We start from the raw sequence: 20123 nt of genomic DNA, 5'->3' as shown, positions 1-20123 counted from the left end.
CCCTAATGAACAAGCAGAAGAGTGCATGTGTCATGGTTCACTATGTCTTTGAAAGGCATGAAATAGTTCGTGTTCTCTAAGGTGCTAGAAGACTTTTACCAGTGCAACTGCTCTTTAACTGTTTGTGCATCATGACAACATACCGCTTTATCAGTTTCCCATCTACAGAAATCACATCCATTTGTAAATCCCAACATCTCACAGCTAAAAAACAACCCAGCTTCAGAGGCAAACTGTTTACATATGAATGCTGGTACCCAAATCCTCAGTCACATATGAAGTGCAACAAATAAAAGCACTTGGTGTTACAAATCATTTTCGCTTGATTGCAGATTAAAAACAATGTACCGTGGGATTTGGGGATTTATGCATCAGTTTAGCTGGATTAACCATCTCTCTTAACCAGAAACACAGCATTTGAAGGATAAGAGTAACATTCAGCTTTTGCAAAGAGGGAATCCTTTTCCATTTCACATGGTTGGTTGTTCAAACCTTGATCTGCACTTTGCGGGATTAAGTGCCAGACATTTGGTCTATACAATCATGATGGAAACCATCAGTTAGTAGCATACAGATTTTCAATTGTAAGAAAACCCTTTCCACACCAGCAAGTCTACTGGGAAGCTCCTGTAAGTCTGCTGTAGAGCCCCTGCACATGCCAGAGGATTCTGGGATACACCTAAGATCATGCACTCAGTTCAAAAGAAACGCTGGCCTCTGTCACTCTGAACAATCAGAGATTGCAGGAAACATTCCCCCATGGCCAGACATTGCCAAGGAAGCTCAGTCATAATGGCAGGCTAACCTTTGTTGCCCCCTGTTGCTCATCTGCCCATTAAAGACTCCCTATAAACTTCTGAGGAATCCAAACATTCCTGGGACATTAAATCACTAAATCACTGCTGTAGATTGTTAACTATGAAGTAGAGAACACTTTTAAATCAGATAAATTTGGAAGGAAGGTCACTCTTGAATACATATGCGCCCTGCTGGATCAGGCCAAGGGTCCACCCAGGCTAGTTCACACACAGGTGCCTACCAGGTACCCACAGGATGTATACAAGTAGGGCATCACTGCAACCATGCATTCCTGCCCATGTTCCCCTGCAACTGGTGCACGTAGACATACCGCCTCTGATACTGTAGGCAGCATATAGCCGTGAGGACTAAGAGCCACTGTTATCCTTTTCTTCCATAAATTTGTCTAAGCCCCCTTTAAAGCTGTCAAAATTGGCAGCCATCTCTACCCCTCTACATGAATGATGGAAATAAGCTCCATCATTCAGCTATGCATGCATGAAGTGCCACTTCCTTTATCTGTCTGAAATCTTCATGGGATGACCCCATGCTTGGGTGTTCTGAGAGAGAGAGAGAGAGAGAGAGAGAGAGAGAGAGAGAGAGATGCCTCCCTATCATAATTATGTACACCTCTATCATGTCTCCCTGACCTGCCTTTTTTTCTAAACTAAGCAATCACAGAAGCAACTTCCTGCCATAGGGAGCTACTCTTGTCCCATGACTATTTTAGCTGCCTTTTCCAATTCTTTCCTAGATGTGCTGACCAGAACTGTGCAAAATATTCTAAGTGTGGTTACACAGGTGTGCACCAGGGTAAGGCAATTTCGGCAGTTTCATTATCAATTCCTTTCCTAATTATACCGAACAAGAAGTCGGCCTTTTTCACATCAGCCCCACACTGGATTGATATTTTCACTGAGCTGTCTATTGTAACCCCAAGATCTTTTGGGTGGTTGGTCCCCACTAGCCCAGATCCCATCACCTTTTACTTAGCTGCAATGTTTTCCTCCAGTGTGCATCACTTTAGAGTTTCTTATTCTGAACCACATTTGCCATTTTAATGCAAATTGCATTTTGACGCCAACACATTTTCTGGAAGTGCAAACCAGTACATCAGCTGGTCTCCATAGCCTGGAGGAATGCTGACCTTTGGTGGTGCATCTCCCACAAGTCATCAAGGACATGTGCTGAGAAACCACAACCAATCAGTTTTTTAGCATATGCAGTATTCTGTGCATACAGTTCAGTGTAGCATGTGAAGCTCTTAGTAATATGAACCAAGCCAAACATTTTTTGTTGCCACCAATTATTTTACAAACAGACTAGTTTATTTTATGTATGTATGTATTTATTCATTCATTCATTCATTAAATTTATGAATTGCATCCTCTGTCTACCAGGAGCCTGCAGCAATGTACAATAGAAAAATATAATTAAAATCACCAAACAAAAAGCACAGGAGCAAAAATACCATATAATAAAATGTGTGAGAGGCATTAACATTAAAACTGAAGAGCAATATAAAACATTGCACAGAACCCAACAGAATGGAAGAGCCTTTCCTTCATATCTAAAGCAAAATAAAGAACCACCCAATTTCCTAGTAGAAGCCTGAAAAGTCAACCAAGGTTGTTGGTATATTCGGCAGAATACAGACAATCACCTAGTTGACTGACCAAAAGCAGAGGGTAACCATTAGTGGGGAATCATCGGGATGGCGGCCAGTGACAAGCGGGGTCCCCCAGGGCTCTGTCCTGGGGCCAATCCTGCTTAATCTTTTCATAAATGACATGGAAGAAGGGGTGAACAGTCTGCTGCTCAAATTCGCAGATGATACTAAAACTGGAGCAGTGGCCACAACTGAGGAGCAGGTGCTCCAGATCCAAAAGGATCTGGACAGGCTATGGAAGTGGGCAGGAGACAACAGGATGGTGTTCAATGTGGATAAGTGCAAGGTCTTGCACTTGGGGCGTAGGAATAGGTGTCATAAGTACAGGTTAGGTGACAAGTGGCTGGAGAGCAGCACTTGTGAAAGGGACCTCGGGGTACTGGTTGACTGCAGGCTAAACATGAGTCAGCAGTGTGATGTGGTGGTCAAGAGGGCAAATGCCACCCTTGGTTGCATAGCCAGAAGTGTGGCTTCTAGATCGAGAGAGGTATTACTACCACTCTATATGACTCTGGTGTGCCCGCAACTGGAGTATTGTGCTCAGTTTTGACCCCTCATTACAGAAAGGTATAGCCAGGTTAGAGTCAGTGCAGCGTAGGGTCACAAGGTTGGTGACCGGTTTGCAAGGGATGCCATGTGAGGCAAGACAAAGGGAACTGGGTCTCTTCAGCCTGGAGAAGAGGAGACTCAGAGGGGATATGTTGGCAACATATAGGTATGTGAGGAGATGTCACACGGAGATGGGTAGAGACCTGTTCTCCCCTGCAGAGGAAGGCAGGACGCGCTCCAGTGGAGCAAAGCTCAGGGAGCCAAGGTTCCATTTGGATGCCAGGAGGCACTTCCTGACAGTCAGGACCCCGAGAGTGTGGAATGGGCTTCCACGAGAGGTCGTTGAGGCCCCATCGGTGAGGGTGTTCAAAGATAGGGTGGACATGCACATGGTGGGCATGTCGTGAGTGGAGCCGGCTGGAGCCGGGGCTCATACTAGATGGCCCGGGAGGCCCCTTCTGACTCACTCTGTTTCTATGTTTCTGTTTCTACTATATTAGAATACAATCATCTCTCCATCCCAACAGCCAGTGGTTAAGCAAGAGTTTGGAGAAGAGGGTAATTTCAAAGTGCTTTAAATATGTAAGCACCAGGAAAAAAACTTAGGCAGGTAGATGGTTTGCTTGATATCAAAACAAATAAGGAATTCTGAAGAAGCAGAAAGATTACAAAGAAGCTGAATGAAATTATCAGTTTGTTTTCACTGGAGAAGTTCAAGTCCTGATACTCTTGAACGCACATTTTCTGGAAGGGCATCTGAGAAAGTGAGGCAAATACTTGTGACAAAAATGGAGTTCAAGACCTTGCTGTCGAATTGAAAACAAAACAAAGCAATCCCCAGGTACAGAGAGTATCCATCTAAGAGTTCTTAAAGAACTCAAATGTGAATTTTTCTAGTCAAAACATGTAAAATTTCCTTACAATCAGCTGCTGTACCAGAGGACTGAAAAGTGGCAAATATAACCCCAGTTTGCAAAGGAACTGGAACAGGGAGAACCAGGACAGTAAGGAACTATAAAGGTTCTCTCCAGGGGAATGGACATTAAAATGATAAATTATACTTATAAATTATAAAATTATAAATGTGCTTCAATGTAAGCAAATGTAAAGTGATGTACACTGGGACAAAACCCATTCTTGTTATATATATATGTGCCTGATGGGACCTGGGCTGGTGGTAATTGACCAGAAGAAGGCTCTTGGAAGCCATCCTGGATAGTTTGATGAAGACATTGGCACAGTGCAAAGCTGTTGTGAAAAAGGCAAACACAAGTTATGTTGTGAGCCGCCCCGAGGCTTTGGCGAATGGGGCGGCATAGAAATGTTTTAAATAAATAAATTAAATAAATAAACAAACAAACAAACTTTGGAGATCATTAAGAAGAGAATAAAAAATAAAGCTGCCAACCTCAGCAAGGTGACCCATACTTGGAATATTGTACAGTTTTGGTCTCCGTGGCTCAAACATGCTATTGTAGAGCTGGTGAATGTGCAGGCAAAGACAACAAAACCTGATCAAGGGGCTGGAACAACTCTGCTATGAGGAAAGGTTGGAACGTTTTAGGTTCTTTAGCTTAGAAAAAAGGCAATGGTAGTCCTGAGAAAGCCAGTGTGATGTAGTGGTTAAGAGTCTTGCCTTTAAAGGGGGATTAGGGAGATCCATGGAGGGTAAGGCTATGCATGGCTATTTGTGATAATGGGCATATATTATCTCCAGTATCAGAGGCAGTATACCAGCTGCTAGTGCGCACTCACGCCCTACTTATAGATTTCCCACAGCATCTGTTTTGCCACTGTGCAAACAGGATGTTGGATACACTTCTGATCTGATGCACTTCTGATCTATCTTGTATATTCTCAATGGCCAGATGCAAAGGCAGTAACTTAGCAAAAGAGCTCTAAAATACAATTCTCTAAAGGAACCCCGCAAGTTCAATGGGACTTATTTCCAGGTAAGTGTGTGTAGGAATGCAGCCTTAAATAAGACACCTGAAGAAATTAAACAAAAGCTGTGTACACATATCAAAACCATCTAGCTTTAAATGATTGTTTGTTATTTGCTAAACCCTGTGCCCAAGAAATATACTATGCTTATGAATCCCCGACCATCCTTTGCTCTCTGCTGGTAGCACCTAGTTTATAATTTTCTCTGAAGGAAAGATTTTGACATTCTGTTTTCTGACCTACCTCTGTTTAAGAGACAGCAAAATAGTTTTTGTCTAGCAGAGAGATAAACAAGAGCCCTTGTTGATGCCTGGCTTGCAAGATTATTTTATCTATTACTGAACTGGATGAGGTTAGACTCCAGAAGAGGCAGTCTAGTGCTCTTGAGAGCTTTTAGATTACAACTTCCATCAGCTCCAGTCAGTACAACCAGTGGACAAGGACTATATGAGCTGCAGGCCAACATATCCCAGGGGCCCCAGCTTGGTTATCCATTATAGACAGTACTAAGTTCATTGCATGCTAAGGAAGTCACACACTTTCCTCTTCTAGTGTAAAGATGCTGCATCTCAGCCTCAGGGCCAAATTCAGTTTCAGATAACCTCTCAGGGACAGCATCCTAGCAGTAGATAAGGCCAAAAGCAAAGGAGGCAGAACCAGAATATTGGCACATTTTAGTAGGAAACTATTACCAGTAGCTAAGACTTCTAGAATGGGGAAGGGGACAAGCACAAGCCAGGGAGCCACCAACATGCAAAAAATGGATTGGACGCTGCCATCTAAGGAAGGCTGGAGGGTTTGCTTCACACCCCATGCCATCTTTGGCCCATAAGCTTGAGGTTCTAACATTGGTGTTACACAGGAGCCACCTCTTCCAGGAGTCTGCACACACACGCTTGTGACTTAGGCACCCACAACGCCAATATAATGTCTGTCGCTTAACTGCACCCTCAAATTACAGGCTGACCCCAAGGGCCTCAGAAATGGGCTGTTAACAAAACCTGCATCCCAATCACTGTTGTCATCATCTAGGGTGCCCACTGGGCATAGATATTGATGACTGGCATCCTGATCCTAACCACATCTGTGAAATAGTAAGTCCAACTAAAACTTGACATGACACAGAAACAGCACTGAACTGCGCACAAACATGGAAACTGATCAACTCATTCTTGATCCTCCCTCAATTTGCAGCAACTGCTCCCACTGAAAAGTGTTGTGGTTAAAGAGGTGTGGGGAGTTCCGAAATCTGTCTCCATGATCACTTTTTCACTTATATATATAATACCTGTGTGCTGTAATCAGACCCAATGTGACTCTAAGCAGTCAGTGTGAGCTTAAGTGGACTCCAGGGGATGCTGGAGGACAGGAAGGCCTGGCGGAATGTTGTCCATGGTGTTGCGATGGGTCAGGCACAACTTCAAAACTAACAACAACAACAACAAAAGCATTGAATAAATTGCATGAAAGTAAGGCTACAATCCTAAGGGAGTAGATTCAGTTGAGCCCAGTGGTATTATCTGAGTAGACATGTAAGAACAGGTGCACTGCTAATTGAAATCTGTTGATTTCAAGTAGATTTAATTCATGAATATTCCATGTCTTATACAGGAAATGTCCAATGTACAAATTACCATATTAATCCTACTGCTATTACTATGACATTTCTATCCTGCTCTTTTAGCTCTTGCTAAAAGATGGCTTACATGAGACTATTTTTCTCCATTATACCCACACAACACCCCTGTGAGATAGGTTAGGCTGACAGTGTATTTTCTGGTCAATTTGTGCATTTTTGCAAATTTGCTGCAGATCAGCAGATGGTGGTGCGATAGTCACCCCAAAACCCAAATACCACCCATTGAGCAGCTTTTCCTTTATTTGCATATCTCTACATCCAACCCAGCCATGGGCTTGTGATTTCCAAAACAAACATAGTTTACAACAGGGATGGGCAACTTCTGGCCCTCCAGATATTTTGGCCTAACACTCCCATCAGCCCTAGCCAGCATAGCCAATGGCAAAGAGTGACAGATGTTATAAGCCAAAACATCTGGAGGACCACAAGTTGTCCTTTCCCCCAGAAGCAGACATTACAGGTTTGATAACCACCAGCTCAATCCTCTTTGGAGAGGGCAGCAAAAGGCAAGTCTAAACTTAACCCCAAGCTGTAGGCTTAAAATCCCCACCTCCATGCTAAATATGTTGAGCATGGTCATTTACAGATCTATGCTATGATCTTATAAACAGCCTTGCACTGTTCAGCACTGAGGATTGTGTCCTCCTTTTCTTTCTGTCCATCCAAACGGTGTGGTGAAAAACTGTTCACAGCAATGTGTAGTATCTCAAAGGACATCAAGGACAGGGTGACAGCTGGCAGGGCCAATCGGCAGCTACCCTCACTTAGGAAGGAAGTCTCAGGTTGTGAGAAGTTGACAGATCCCTCAAGTTTTGAAGTCTGTGTTACCGTCCTTGAAGCGATAAGCTTTTGATGCACCTTAAAAGACAATTGGATTGATGATAGTTTAGGCTTCTGGGGACTCCAGTCCATGAAAGATTAGGCTATAATCAATTTATTATGGCAGGATCCAGGCATGTCCTGGAAGGACTCCTGTTTGCAAAACTGTATTTTTGAATTATATGGAAGATACTGGCTGCCAATTCTCCATGCAGGTTCCAGCACCATTTTCAATGCTGCTCCAGAGGGCCTCCCAACCTCTAAATAAGCTTTTTTTTACAGAAAGGGTGGGGATTACAGAGGAAGGAGGAACTGGCAAAATTCTAGCAGAGTATCCCATAAGGAGACCTCCACATGTCAAGTCTGGATCCAACCTGAACTTTTTCAGGTGCCACAAGAGATAAACACAGCTCCCCACCCCTGCAAATTACCCATAAACCACTGCATTTTAGTTGCAAAGAAAAAATTGGAGCAAATCACGGAGAAAAATGTTTCAGTATATTTTGAGGGATTGATGGGTAATGTGTTATAAACATATATGTATTATAATCAAAGGGTGGAAGAAAGAACCAAAGAACTTTTCTGACATTTAAAAAAAAAACTTTTAAAGAACTTTTAACCAAAGAACTTTTCTGACATTTTTTAAAATGTCAGAAAAGTTCTTTGGTTCTTTCTTCCACCCTTTGATTATAATACATATATGTTTATAATACATTACCCATATGATCACTACGACAAAGGAATAGTATGAATTCTGAAACCTAAGAACAAAAAATATAATCTCTTTTTCCCATGTTAAGAAAAGAACACATTTCTGAGGGACAGTGATGTTTAGTAACCTCTTTGTTTTTATCTAAATGTCTAAATTATTTTTATTTATTTATTAGATTTATATTCCATCTGTTTTCTTTTTAAAAATTCAAAACAGCTCACACGTCTTTCTGCCCTCAGTCTTATCCTCACAACAACCACCTTGAGAAGTAGGCTGAGCTGGGAGTCTGTGATGAGCCCAAAGTCACCCAGTTGGCTCCGTGGCTGAGAGGGGACTAGAACCCAGGTTGCCTGAGTTCCAGACCCACACACTTAACCAATGCACCACACTGGCTTTCAAATAATTGCAAATATATGAAAATATAATATGGTGGGTAGTGCAACTGTATGGAAACTTCTTCATATTTGGGGGTGGACGAAAACAGAATTAATTTTTCAGACAATGCAACTACTTCTATGATGCTTATGTTGCTGGGTGCTTTATGTTTTTCGAAAGACACATTGTTGGTGTTAACTAAACATATGAGGCTCCAAATGGATTTAACCACCCAATTTGACAGTTTTCCAACTATAGTTTGACTTTTTTCAGTCACAGCTTGGTTGATCTCATAAGATGCTGGATGAGACCAAAGTTCTATCTAGTCAGCATTCTCTTTCTACAGCACTCTAGCCAGAGAGATTGAAAGAAATGGGCGTGCTAAGGCTCGAGAATAGAAGACTAGGGGGAGATATTGGGTCAACTGCCTTGAGTTCCTTGTAAGGAAAAAAGACGTGATATAAATATAATAAAGGAACCATAATATGTTTAGATCTGATTTCTTGCCATGGACAGACTTGGTCCAAAAAGGTGGCTGATAAATAATGAAATAAATAAGTAGATTATGGTGGTGGGTGGTGAGGATGATGGTGATGATTTTCAACAGTTCATTAAAATAATTCAATAAAATACAATAAGGTCCCATCAAATCTCATCAAAAATGCAAAGATCTTAAACAAAAAATGAAGAGCAGCTAAACAAAATCATACCTTATGCAGTGTTGTCCATTGCACATGCATGCAAACATGTACACGCACACATGGACACACATTCCAAAACCTTAATTTTTTCCTGGAAATATCGATATAGGGGTGAGGGAGCGATTTAGTTTCCAAGCAGCCCTTTCTGAAGTTAAAGCCCAGTTACATTGTCCTGGGGCACCTATGGCATGCACTCCCCAGAGAGGTCTGCCTGGCGCCATCGTTATTTGTTTTTCGGCGCCAGGTTAAGACCTTTTTATTCCAACAATATTTTAATAACTTTTAATATTGGTTTAATATGTTTTAATCTGCAGCCAGGGTGGATCTGAAATTCATTTGTATTATGTTTTATATAATTTTTTATTTATTTATGTAAGCCAGCCTGAGTCCTTCACGACAGGACAGCATATAAATATTCTAAATAAATAAATAAAATAAAATAAGAACATGCATGCACCAACATTACAAGCTGAAAGAAAATACTAAGGAAACAGGTAAAATTATTTCCAAATGTTCGACCAAAAAAGTTCAAGCAGGCAGTTCCAAATGAAGCCAAGGAAAATTTTACTCACCACAAGACCATATGCAAGAATTTCCAGAGAATGCTGGCATGTGTGGGACTTTTTGATATCTAACCATGCATACAATTATGCCCGAAAGAATAATCTTAATATTAATCTTATTATGCAAAACCTATCACCATTTGCCACAGGCATGCTCATGTGTGTATGACATTCACTGCATTTAATGTGGTCAGCAGACCAGTCCTGTCCACCATGCAAGAAATTCAGTTCTATTACTGATTTCATATCCAGGTACTTGTTTGCTACCTAAAACAAGTTAGGTAGCTTGTAAACTTGCACCTATTAACCCAAACAAAATGTTTTCTTCAGGAATCTCATCATCATCATCATCATCATCAAATCTCCCTTTGTATCTTTGAGATTTGCTATAAGTCCCTGAAAAGAATGCGGACCTCACATTTTAAGGGATCTACATTAATGCAAATGAACACAGGGACTTATAGCAAATGTGCTTCACATTCATAAAAGATTTTACCATTTTAAAGCAAAACAATAAACTGGGCTCAGTTGCTCTCTTGTTGTTCATAACATCTGAATTGTGCTAAGGTGTAAATTAACAACACCACTTGATTTACAGGAAACCTTTCCATGCAGGGAATCCTCCAAGGCAAACAGAACTGTGGATGCTATTTACTGCAACTGTAATCATCTGTTGATTACTTTGATGGGAAGAAAAGAAAACATAATCAAGAGAGTTTTTAAAGCAATTTTAATGTAATTTGTCTTAACAGGGTGAAGGTATCATGCAGCCGCCTTGGTTAAGCTAAGCAAGTTGGGTTTCTCCACTGCCTGAAGGTGAATGCCTGGAGTTCTGCTCTATAAAAGTGGGTTATCCATGCAATAAATAGGGAAATAATGATAGTCTTGCAACTAGCTATTAAGAATATGATTCCTCCGTCTTGATCTTTATCAACAGATATCAATACAGCAGTTCTTAGTGCTCCCTTTAAAAGCTCAGAACTAGCTAAGACACAAATAGGGTCTGAAAGAAAAAATGGTTCCATGTGGAGTTCCACTCTTCTGTTTTCTTTCAAGATATTCTATGCCATTGCCCTCCATTTTCATGGGGTTCGTTAGAGTCCCTCCCTGTCATCTTAGGAGCTTCTTTTCTTCAAGTTTAGCACTTCTGCAAAACTAGTGATTCCCCTTAACCTGTTGATAACTCTCTCTTGGGCATGCCTGAGGCTGTTCTCAGCTAATAAGCGACAGTACTCATGCCTGCACATCAGGAATAGAGGAAATGATTTGAAATCCACGATCAGATCTTCCATTTATTTAAACTTCTTTTGATTTCTTTTCAAAGGACTTTGTGGAAAAGAGAGGGATTTGGGGCTGCAGCATGGTAGGAAAAGGTGGATTTAACAGTTCGTCATGCCGTTTTTCCAGTCTAAATTGCCCCCACTGAAGCACTATTCTCCCATTAGGGAAAAGATACTGGGATATGCCTGGTTTTCCCCATCATGGCTCTAAGTAGCTTCAGAAGCAAAAAATAATAATAATAAGCAGGAGAAATGCAGGCGGGGGGACACCTTGCACATCAGCCATGGCTGCAGATGCCATGAACGTAGGGTTGAAGAACTTTTGCCCTGTGGGATGCTTGGAGACTTCCAGACCTCTCAGTGAAAACTTGTTGCAGATCATGTTCCATTTCCCAAAGCCTCACTTCTTTGCCAGCCAAGGTCCAAACTATAGATATGATCTTTTCCTACTCTGACACCCAACTACAAAGCTTATGGGCAGGCCCTTGAAAAACTTAGGAAAGCAGAATCCAGATGTCCTTTCCCCCATCAAGTACTGAACGATGATTGAAGTCACATCTATAAGTCTGTCCACCTTTGGCTCCAGTCACTCAAGCTTTTGATTTGGACTATGCTCATCGCTGGACTGTGGACCATGGCAAGTTTCAACTGAGGTAATGCAGACTTGAACAAGAAAAAGTTTGCTGACCCCTTTACAGTTGGAAGCTACCTAGTTTGAGCTTGCTAGAGTACACAGTTAACTTGTTTGATACAAGTAACAAAATATTTCACAATGACAGTGAACTCAAACCATTATTTTGCATCAGATTAAGACATTTGCCTTTCAGGGTGGAGCTCTAGGAAATTGCTACTCAATAAACAGAGAGCTCTGAAATGACCGTGTTGGCCAGGAATCATGGGAGTCTAACATAACTGGACTACATAACAGGTTGGGGAAGGATAGATTAGGGTAACATGTATTCCTTAGCTGTCAAAAAAGGAAGAATTTAAAAAAGGAACTAGAGCTACTAGAAATAGGAGGTTGTGAATAGGTCATAATAGGGAATCCCATTCCTGTCCCACTGTTCTCATTTAAAGGAGAGAGAAAGAAAGAGTAGAACAAGGATATACTTCTCTTATCTCCAAAATAGATTTCAAGACATAATAGGGATACTAAAAATATCTTGACATAACTATGACCTCTGGATATTAAGTATTTCAATCAGTAAAGAAAATAAAATTCTCAGCTACTTCTTCTGCACAGTTGGAATGGACTTCTGTTCATCTTCTTCATACCTCTCAGGGCACACATTTTCTTCCAGAAAAAGCAGTGCAGCATTTCAACTTCACATGTCTAAGAAACTTATTTCTCTCTTACATCCTGGCACTAACTCAACAGTTGGTGGAGAGTACGGTCTTGATGATAGCATCCACATACAAAGTGCAATCAAGGAGGCAGCTTAGTCAGTCATTTTCAGCTGTTACGTTTTTATTTTCAAATATGCCTTTGCCCTGTTAAATTGTAGGTCACAGCAGGATATGCATTCAACCACATCTTCTTCTCTGGCCTTCTTTATTGCACAAATATACACACCAAGTTCAGTGGATGATTAAAAGAAACAACAGTTTTTATCAGGGAAATACATCTGAAATACCTCCAGATGTATTTGGGCTTTAATTCTCTCAATTCTCAACGAAGGTGAACAACATCAGGTTTATGGGAGGTGTACTTTTGGCTTTGATGACTGGGAGTGACTCACAGCAAGCACCAGGCTTGAGTGCTTCACTCCATCATTGCATGTGAAAGGAGAAAAGTAAGGGCTTCCAATGTTCAGTTCTGGCTTAGGCACAGTTTCCTGTTTAGGTAGAGCCTAGGGGAACTTTGGCTTGTTCTGACTCCAGTGAAACTAAATCCCCATGCCACCTTGCAGCTGCTCTGATAGCCCCTCTGGCCCACCACTAAGCAGACAAGACTGAGCTAAAGTGCCCCTAATGGGAGAAAGCAGTTAGTGCAAAGAGAGAAACAGAGATAGTGAAAGAGTGAGAAAAGGAGAGGGGTAAAAAGAGGCCAGCAGCCCTTGAAGTGTGCAGTAAAAATACTGCCCCAGTGTGTTCTTTTACTCCTGCTCTGTAAGTAAAGGGGTGTTGCTTATTCCATTGCTGACATGGAATTTGCCAAGCGGGCCATTAATACTGACCTGGCCTTTGATATAAAAGCAGGGACCCCCTACCCCAAAAGGAATTATCTTTGGGCGGGTGGGCCCCTTGTAGTGCAGGCTTCCCCAGTTAGGTGAGTGTTGTAGGAATCCACCTGCACCAGTGTACCCAGCTGGGTTGTTGTGAGAGGCTGCATTCGGGTTCAGTGAAGAGGTTTTAAAGAGACTCTTTCAGCATATTTGCCAATTTCATGATGGCTGATTTACACAAACAACATGCAGCGGTGAAATTTTGTTCAGTGGAGTATTCAGCAGTTGCTGACCAAAACTGGCATTTGTCACCCAATCTCACCCGGTGAGATTTTTGTTTGTTTGTTTGTTTGTTTCCCAGATGAAACATAGTCCTCAAAGGGAAACATTTTGCCAATGTGGAAGAGGTGAAACAAAAAATGGCAGAAATACTAAAAGGCACCAAAATCGATGAGTTCAAAACCTGTTTTGAGCACTGGAAAAAACATCTTGATAGGTGCATTGCATCAGAGAGTACTTTGAAGGTGACTGAAGTTTGAACATGCAAAAATACAGAATTTTTTAAAAATAAATTCCTGGGTTTTTGGGGCTCCGCTTTGTATAGTATGAAGCGGTGCTGTACAGAATCTCAATGTACACTCACACTTGCCCCTCATAATGACAAGCATTTGGCCAGCCTTTTCTAACAGCCTTAGGGCACAATCCTATGGGTTAGAAGCTTCCACGTATCCTGTATCCACCTGGACTGAAGCTGGTGGGTTGGAAGGAGGGGGGGTTATCTTATCCTCCCTGTCCTCCAATCATTTTGCTAAATGGGTTTTATCCCTGTCCCTATCTAACAAGGACACTTTGCAGAGGGAGGGAATGACACTGGAAAAGACCCAGAATAGCTCACCCAGTGGCTTGTCTGCTCTCCTTCCCTCTCCAACCACTGGAACACCCTCCTGTCCTCCCTCTCCAATATCCATTTTGCAGCCTTGCGGGCCAGCCAGTTTAGGTCATTCCATGCTGGTTGCAAAGAGGCAGATCTTCAATCCCCTTTCGAAGTGGGAGTCCTGTCTCTGACCTCAGAGGTGAGTATATTCTCTGCCTCTTCCAGTGACATCTGGGGGCAACAGGATTGCTCTCTTAGAAAACATCTTTGTGGGCTGAAGGGTTAGACTAATTTAAAGGAGAGTGGCAAGTAGAGCTGGTCATGGCTGATTTTGTGGGGGAAGCATTCTCGTTCCCTCCCTTCATCAAATTTCACAGGACTTTAGCTGGTAAATATATAATACTCAGCTAACAATGAAAAGAAATACAATGAAAACACACATGCCAAATTAGGTAATTAGTTATGTCCCCAAATTCCATGATGCTGCTGATTAATGATGGAATTGCTTCCAAAATTATCTCATTGTAGTTCTTATAGCCTTCACGCTGCAGACAGAACTCTGTTTAATATATACTAGGAATTAAGAATGGAACTTCCTACTTCTAATAGAACACTTGGAGAGTTAATAAAGAAGAAAAGGTTTTCAATGGCAATTTTTAAAAAGATATTGCTAAACAGAAATGGATTACCAGAATTTAACTTGACCCCAAATTGCCTTAAACATATTTATCTTGTATCTTGTGAAATAGCCTTCCAGCTAACATTTGTGACATTTAAAAGTAGGTCTTTTCTTATATGTCTTCCTTCTTTCGTACTGTCAACTCTCTTTAGATGCAAAGTACCAATACATGGGATAACACCCCCGTGGTTGAAACAACCACTGCACCATCTCTCCTAAGGCAGTGCTTTGCCATCACGGTGAACTCAGGACCTTCTTTCAGGCCAACCATCTTATTCTTGCCCCAGGGAGATGTCATGTGGATACAGATTAAGAGCAAAGGAAGCACCATCACTTTCAGACCAGAGACCCATCTATCCCAGCATTCTGTTCACACAGCAGGCAACCCAATGCCTCTGGGAAGTCCACAAGCAGGACACAAATACAACAGTATCACCCTTTTACTCAGGGTACCAGCAATTGACATACCAAGGCATGCTTCCTCCAATCTGTAGTTGTTGTTGTTGTTATGGGCCACCAAGTCATCTCTGACCTACGGCAACCTTATGAATGAAAGCCCTCCAAAGGTCCTGTCCTTGTGGCTTCCTTTATGTATTCAATCCATCAATGGATTCTAGCCATTATGACTAGATCAACTTGATGCTATCTATCAGGATGTGTGGGTTGAGTTAATTAGAGGTGTGCTCCAACTGCAAGATTTGACTTGGACCTTCACTTGGATGACAGCTTTGGAAAATGGCCTTATTCTTGATCAGTTTGGAGACCACAGAAACATTGCGGCTGTTTCCTGAAATTTGGCAGCTGTAATCCCCACATGGGGGCCTCCTGTGTCAGCTTGCCTTTATATTATGATTATTTACTTATTGATACAATTACTTTTAGAAGGGAACTGCCAATACCTCTTTTCTTGGCAATATTAGATGAGATTTACAGGAATAGTTACACCTCCTGATGGGATCAAAGCTGAAATGTTTCAGATAAAGAGATGCAGGTATCTGAGAAAGGATGTAATTATTCTGAATGTAGCAGACAGCACAGATGTGGGCCCAAGTAAGCAGGCTGAAAGGTTTCAGAAAGGTAGGAACAGCAGTTTATATGGAAAGGGAATCCTCAAGTTTGCAGCGGGGAGTCCTTCACTTCCCTTTATCTCACCTGAATTTGTGGAGGGGGGATGGCACCCATCAGAGTTGTCTCCAGGCAAGAGACTTTTAAAGTGTGAGAAGGAAAGATGCAGAGGCTGAAGAGTTATGATAAATAAAAACTGTTTTTTGTTTGTTTGTTTGCTTTTCACACTGAAGCCCGCCAGCATTGAAAGAATGGCCATTTCACAATTCTATCCTTGCCATCCCCAAGCTTCTGACAGAACATGATCTAAGATTAGAAGGTGGACCTGTCAGTTGTTCAACAGCAAGCCATCCTCCATCAACATTCAGAGTAGGTGTAAGCAGCTTGCTGCCAATAAGCACTGGTGCTCCCAAGGGCACCTTTAATGGCGCCCACGCACGTGACCTACAGCCCTAATTTGTGATGTTAACACATTTGCCTGAATTGCTGTGAAACATTTTTTGCAGATGCCAAAAGCTTTGGAGTTGATGGAATTATTTGGCATATTCTCTCCCTCCCTCCCTCTCTCTCTTTCTTACACACACACACACACACACACAGACACACACACTGCTATCTTGTACACAATCTTTTGGGCAGGTTGCTTGTCCTTTGTCATGTCTCCTGTAAACCCAAGAGAGGTTTCCTGCCCTGCTTTAAATAAAAGAAGGTGCTGTTTTTGGAAGCACTCTCTCACCCTTCCTGAATCCCAAGGTTTGCACAAGTCTTCATGAAAGAACCCGGCAGGAAGGCCTGGCTGCTTTGAAAGGAACTGCTTCACCACGAGAAGCACCAGAACCAGTGAGGAGGGGCCTGATTCAGGTCAGGTTTCAGCCAAATCTCAGCACAGCCTAGGCATAATCCCACCTTGGCATTCAAAGAGGAACAGAACAGGATATCTCTGACTTCCTCCTAAAACAAAATATAAATAGCTCTTTCCAAACCTCCCATTTCAAATCAAATTGGGATAATGCAGTCATGCAGTGTTGCAAACACACACCATGTAGTGATGATCAAGCATGGAAGTCTTTGGATGGATTCTGGTGAGACAGCAAAGACAGCATCACCCTCAGGTCATCTCCTTCCTGAGACTTTGCACATACACATACCTATGTCTTATTTCACAAAGCCTAATTAACAAAGTAATACAGAGGAGGTACATTCACACGATCCATCCATCCGTATCTATCATTGGTTTAGTAGTACTTCACTTACATGGGTGCCATTAAGTCCAACAAAATTGCCTATAGAGGACTCCTGATGGATCAAATATATCTTTATGCAAATAGCAGTGCACACTTCCAATATCCTGACCTGCTAAAGGGTTCCCATAACAACCCACAAATATCAGAGAAAAGATGTTTTCAGTATGAAAGTCTATAGTTTTTTGCTGACACTGTCAAAAAAGGTGTCTACCACCTCCTATTACATGCCTGTGACAAATTCCATTCCATGTATCTGATGAAGTCGGATGCAATCTAAAACCTACGTTTTAAAAATAATGAAATGTTTTGCAGTGATTAGTGGCTCAATCTCTCTTTTGTTTTACCTGTACTTCACACACTTAGAGAAGTGACTTACACTGCAGTCCTAATCATGTTAACCCAGACATAAATCCTTTGGCATTCAATAGGGCATATTTCCAAGTAAGTGTGCACAGGATTACAGCTTTAAGCATCTTTTGCTTAAGTTAACAAGCATCAACAGGAAACATGTTTATGGTCAAAGACACACTTCTTTGGGGGCCATCTCATAATGCCAACAAAATGTCATTTGCTAAATAAATAAACTCTATTCCATAGAATAGAGGTAAAAACTAGTCTTTACTGGTATGTATATGTTTCCATTCTCACATGTCTGTGTGCATGTATGTATATGAAAATTCATTTCAAGCCTGAAACAAGTAAAGCATGTCATCAATCATACTGTATTTTAACATTCAAAAGTTGGGAGAAGACCAGTTTCGATTATTTTAGGGCAGAAGTTGGTTCCACACTTTTAAATCACTGTGAAGACACACACAGGGCTGCAAATGCCTGTGTAACAGAATAAAGAGATTCCTGAAGGGCAGAAAGTGTTTCGTGCATTTAATTTTTCATTCAAAATTTCCTAGGAGATTTGGTTGGCCTAATCACAAATTCTGAATTGTTATTTTTCATCTCTGCTGCCTTCATATTGACTTTTGGGGGAAGGGGGAACAGCAGGTTGACTAGAAGGAAAATTCTATGCAGGGTCTTGCATTTCTGTGTATGAGTTTATGTGTCCTGTGTCTTTGTGTCTGTATATAATCCAGCCCTAATGGTCACACACTCCCTTTTCTGTTCATCTGTTCAATATGGTCAGGGATTATTAAATGATGCTAATGCTTTTGTCAGCTGACATTACAAGTTCTACACAGTGGTTTGAAGGCAGATGTTCCACTGCTTTTCTGGTGTGTACTATTCAGATTTCTGGTTTTTCCTTTAATACAGATAATAGATAGATATGTGGGGAACCCCATAAAAGTAACAGGTTTATTTTTTATCAAGTGGGAGTTCTAGACAAGTGTCTTGAGAAACATCCTAAGCAAAAATACCAGGCAATGACTGCTCCATTTTAATATGCGATCTGCTGTCCAAAATGCCCAAGCCCATCATTTTCTCTGGCTTGAACGATTAGCGTGTGGCTATTATCACCCATTGGCTCCTTCAGGATCCTGCCCACTGATCAGTGGCTAACACAAGCTTTGAACCAATCTATATGCAACGAGATTATCATGTCAGGGTTTTGTTTCCAAAGAAAAACAAAATGTCACCATTCCATTTCACTCACACAGACAAGATTAGCAGTGCTGTGGAGCTTAAAAATACTAATCGTGAAAAAGCTGAGCGCCCTCTCTATTCGCGATCTTGACAAAATGGTTCTCTGAACAGGGCTTTCCACCACCCGAGCCCACTACATGGTTTAAGGGCTGCACCGGTGACCCAGAAATGGGACAACCCCGGAGCTATCGGAAATCCAAGTGCAAGGAAAGGGAGCGATGGGTCTGGTCTCGGGGAGGGAGGGAAGGAGGGAGTCATGGCAAATGCTCGATAATATGCCAGCCACCAAGAAAGGGAGCCAAAAGAAAAGACTCTACGGGGGCATGCGAAGCGCATCTCTTGCCCAAAGGGTCCACCGTGGATCATCTCGCCCGCCCGCCCGCCCGCCTCCACAAGCCTCCGCAGCGCTTCCTTCCTCCGCGGCCAGGCACCGCTCGGCGCCAGCCTTGCGCCCTCTCCCTCCCCGACGCCTTGTCAACAAGTGGGACAACTTGGAGGCGAAAAGCCCGCCCTGCCCAAGGGCTGCCCGGGTGTGCCAGAGGGAAGGACCGGGGAGGGCAAGGCAGGCCGCCCATCCCGCCCGCGGCGCGGCGTGCTTACCACCAGGACGGGCACCCCCGCCGCCAGCGAGTAGAGGAGCACGGGGGGCACCGCGCTGCTCTCCTCCGGGCCCGGGTACGGCTTGCGGTAGGCGCTCTCGTAGCAGAAGAAGCCCTGCACGTTGACCGTGAAGGTGTCGGTGTACTCGAAGTAATACGCCAGCATCACGGTCCCTGCCATGATCACCATCTGGAAGTAAAGCATTCTGGTGAGGAGCGCAGGAGGAGAGGGCACTGGCGTGTGCTCCAGCAGCGGCAGCCCCCCTCCGCGGCTGCACGCTCCGCCCGCTCCCCGGCGGCATCCACCGGCGAGGCAGGCGGCGGCTAGTCCCGGGCAGCGGCGGCGAGAGAAGGGACACCAGGAGAAGGAGCGCCCGGGCGCACCGTCAAGTCCATGGGCAGGGGCGGAGGCTGCTCGGTCCCTGGCGCCGGGTCGCGCACGTGGAGAAGGAAGGAGGCGGGGAGGCGAGGGGGGAGGGAGCCGCCGCCGGGCAGCGGCCCCCGAATGGAGACCCCCTGCGCAGCCTGGGGGCGGGTTTGGCCCCGTCTGCGAGGGCTCCGGGGGCTTTCCGATGGAGGCGCCCCAGCGCGCAAGGCTGCCGGCGCCTCCCGCGCGGAGAACGGCACGAAGCCGCCGGCCTGGGGGAAGCGGCTCTGCCGGGATCCGAGCCTGTCTCTTCAGGGGCGGGAGAAAAGCCGCTCCGCGGATTCCGCCCGGTCAGCGTCCCGCGCAGGAGGTGAGGGGCGTCCGCGCACGTCCTTGCGGGCTCCCGGGGCTCGCCCGGTGGCTGCGCATTTCCCGGAGCCAAAAAGCGACCCGCTTTTTCTCCGCGCAAAGCGCCCTCGTTGCTT

At 43.4% G+C, this 20123-nt stretch overlaps 1 protein-coding gene across 1 annotated transcript in view; it reads right to left on the bottom strand.

Moving 5' to 3' along the window:
* Positions 1-19500, bottom strand: part of PLPPR5 (phospholipid phosphatase related 5) — a 78830-nt gene extending 59330 nt beyond the window's left edge. The window contains exon 1 of the mRNA XM_044432249.1: positions 19273-19500. Coding sequence (XP_044288184.1) covers positions 19273-19476 — 204 coding nt within the window. The 5' untranslated portion in view covers positions 19477-19500. The remainder of the gene's footprint in view (positions 1-19272) is intronic.
* Positions 19501-20123: the final 623 nt, after the last annotated feature.

This window comes from Varanus komodoensis, unplaced genomic scaffold (assembly GCF_004798865.1).
Source record: "Varanus komodoensis strain SLA01 unplaced genomic scaffold, ASM479886v1 scaffold24, whole genome shotgun sequence".
Classification (NCBI taxonomy): domain Eukaryota; kingdom Metazoa; phylum Chordata; class Lepidosauria; order Squamata; family Varanidae; genus Varanus; species Varanus komodoensis.
The sequence above is the reverse complement of the archived record's forward strand: the minus strand, read 5'-3'. Positions and strand labels throughout refer to the sequence as shown.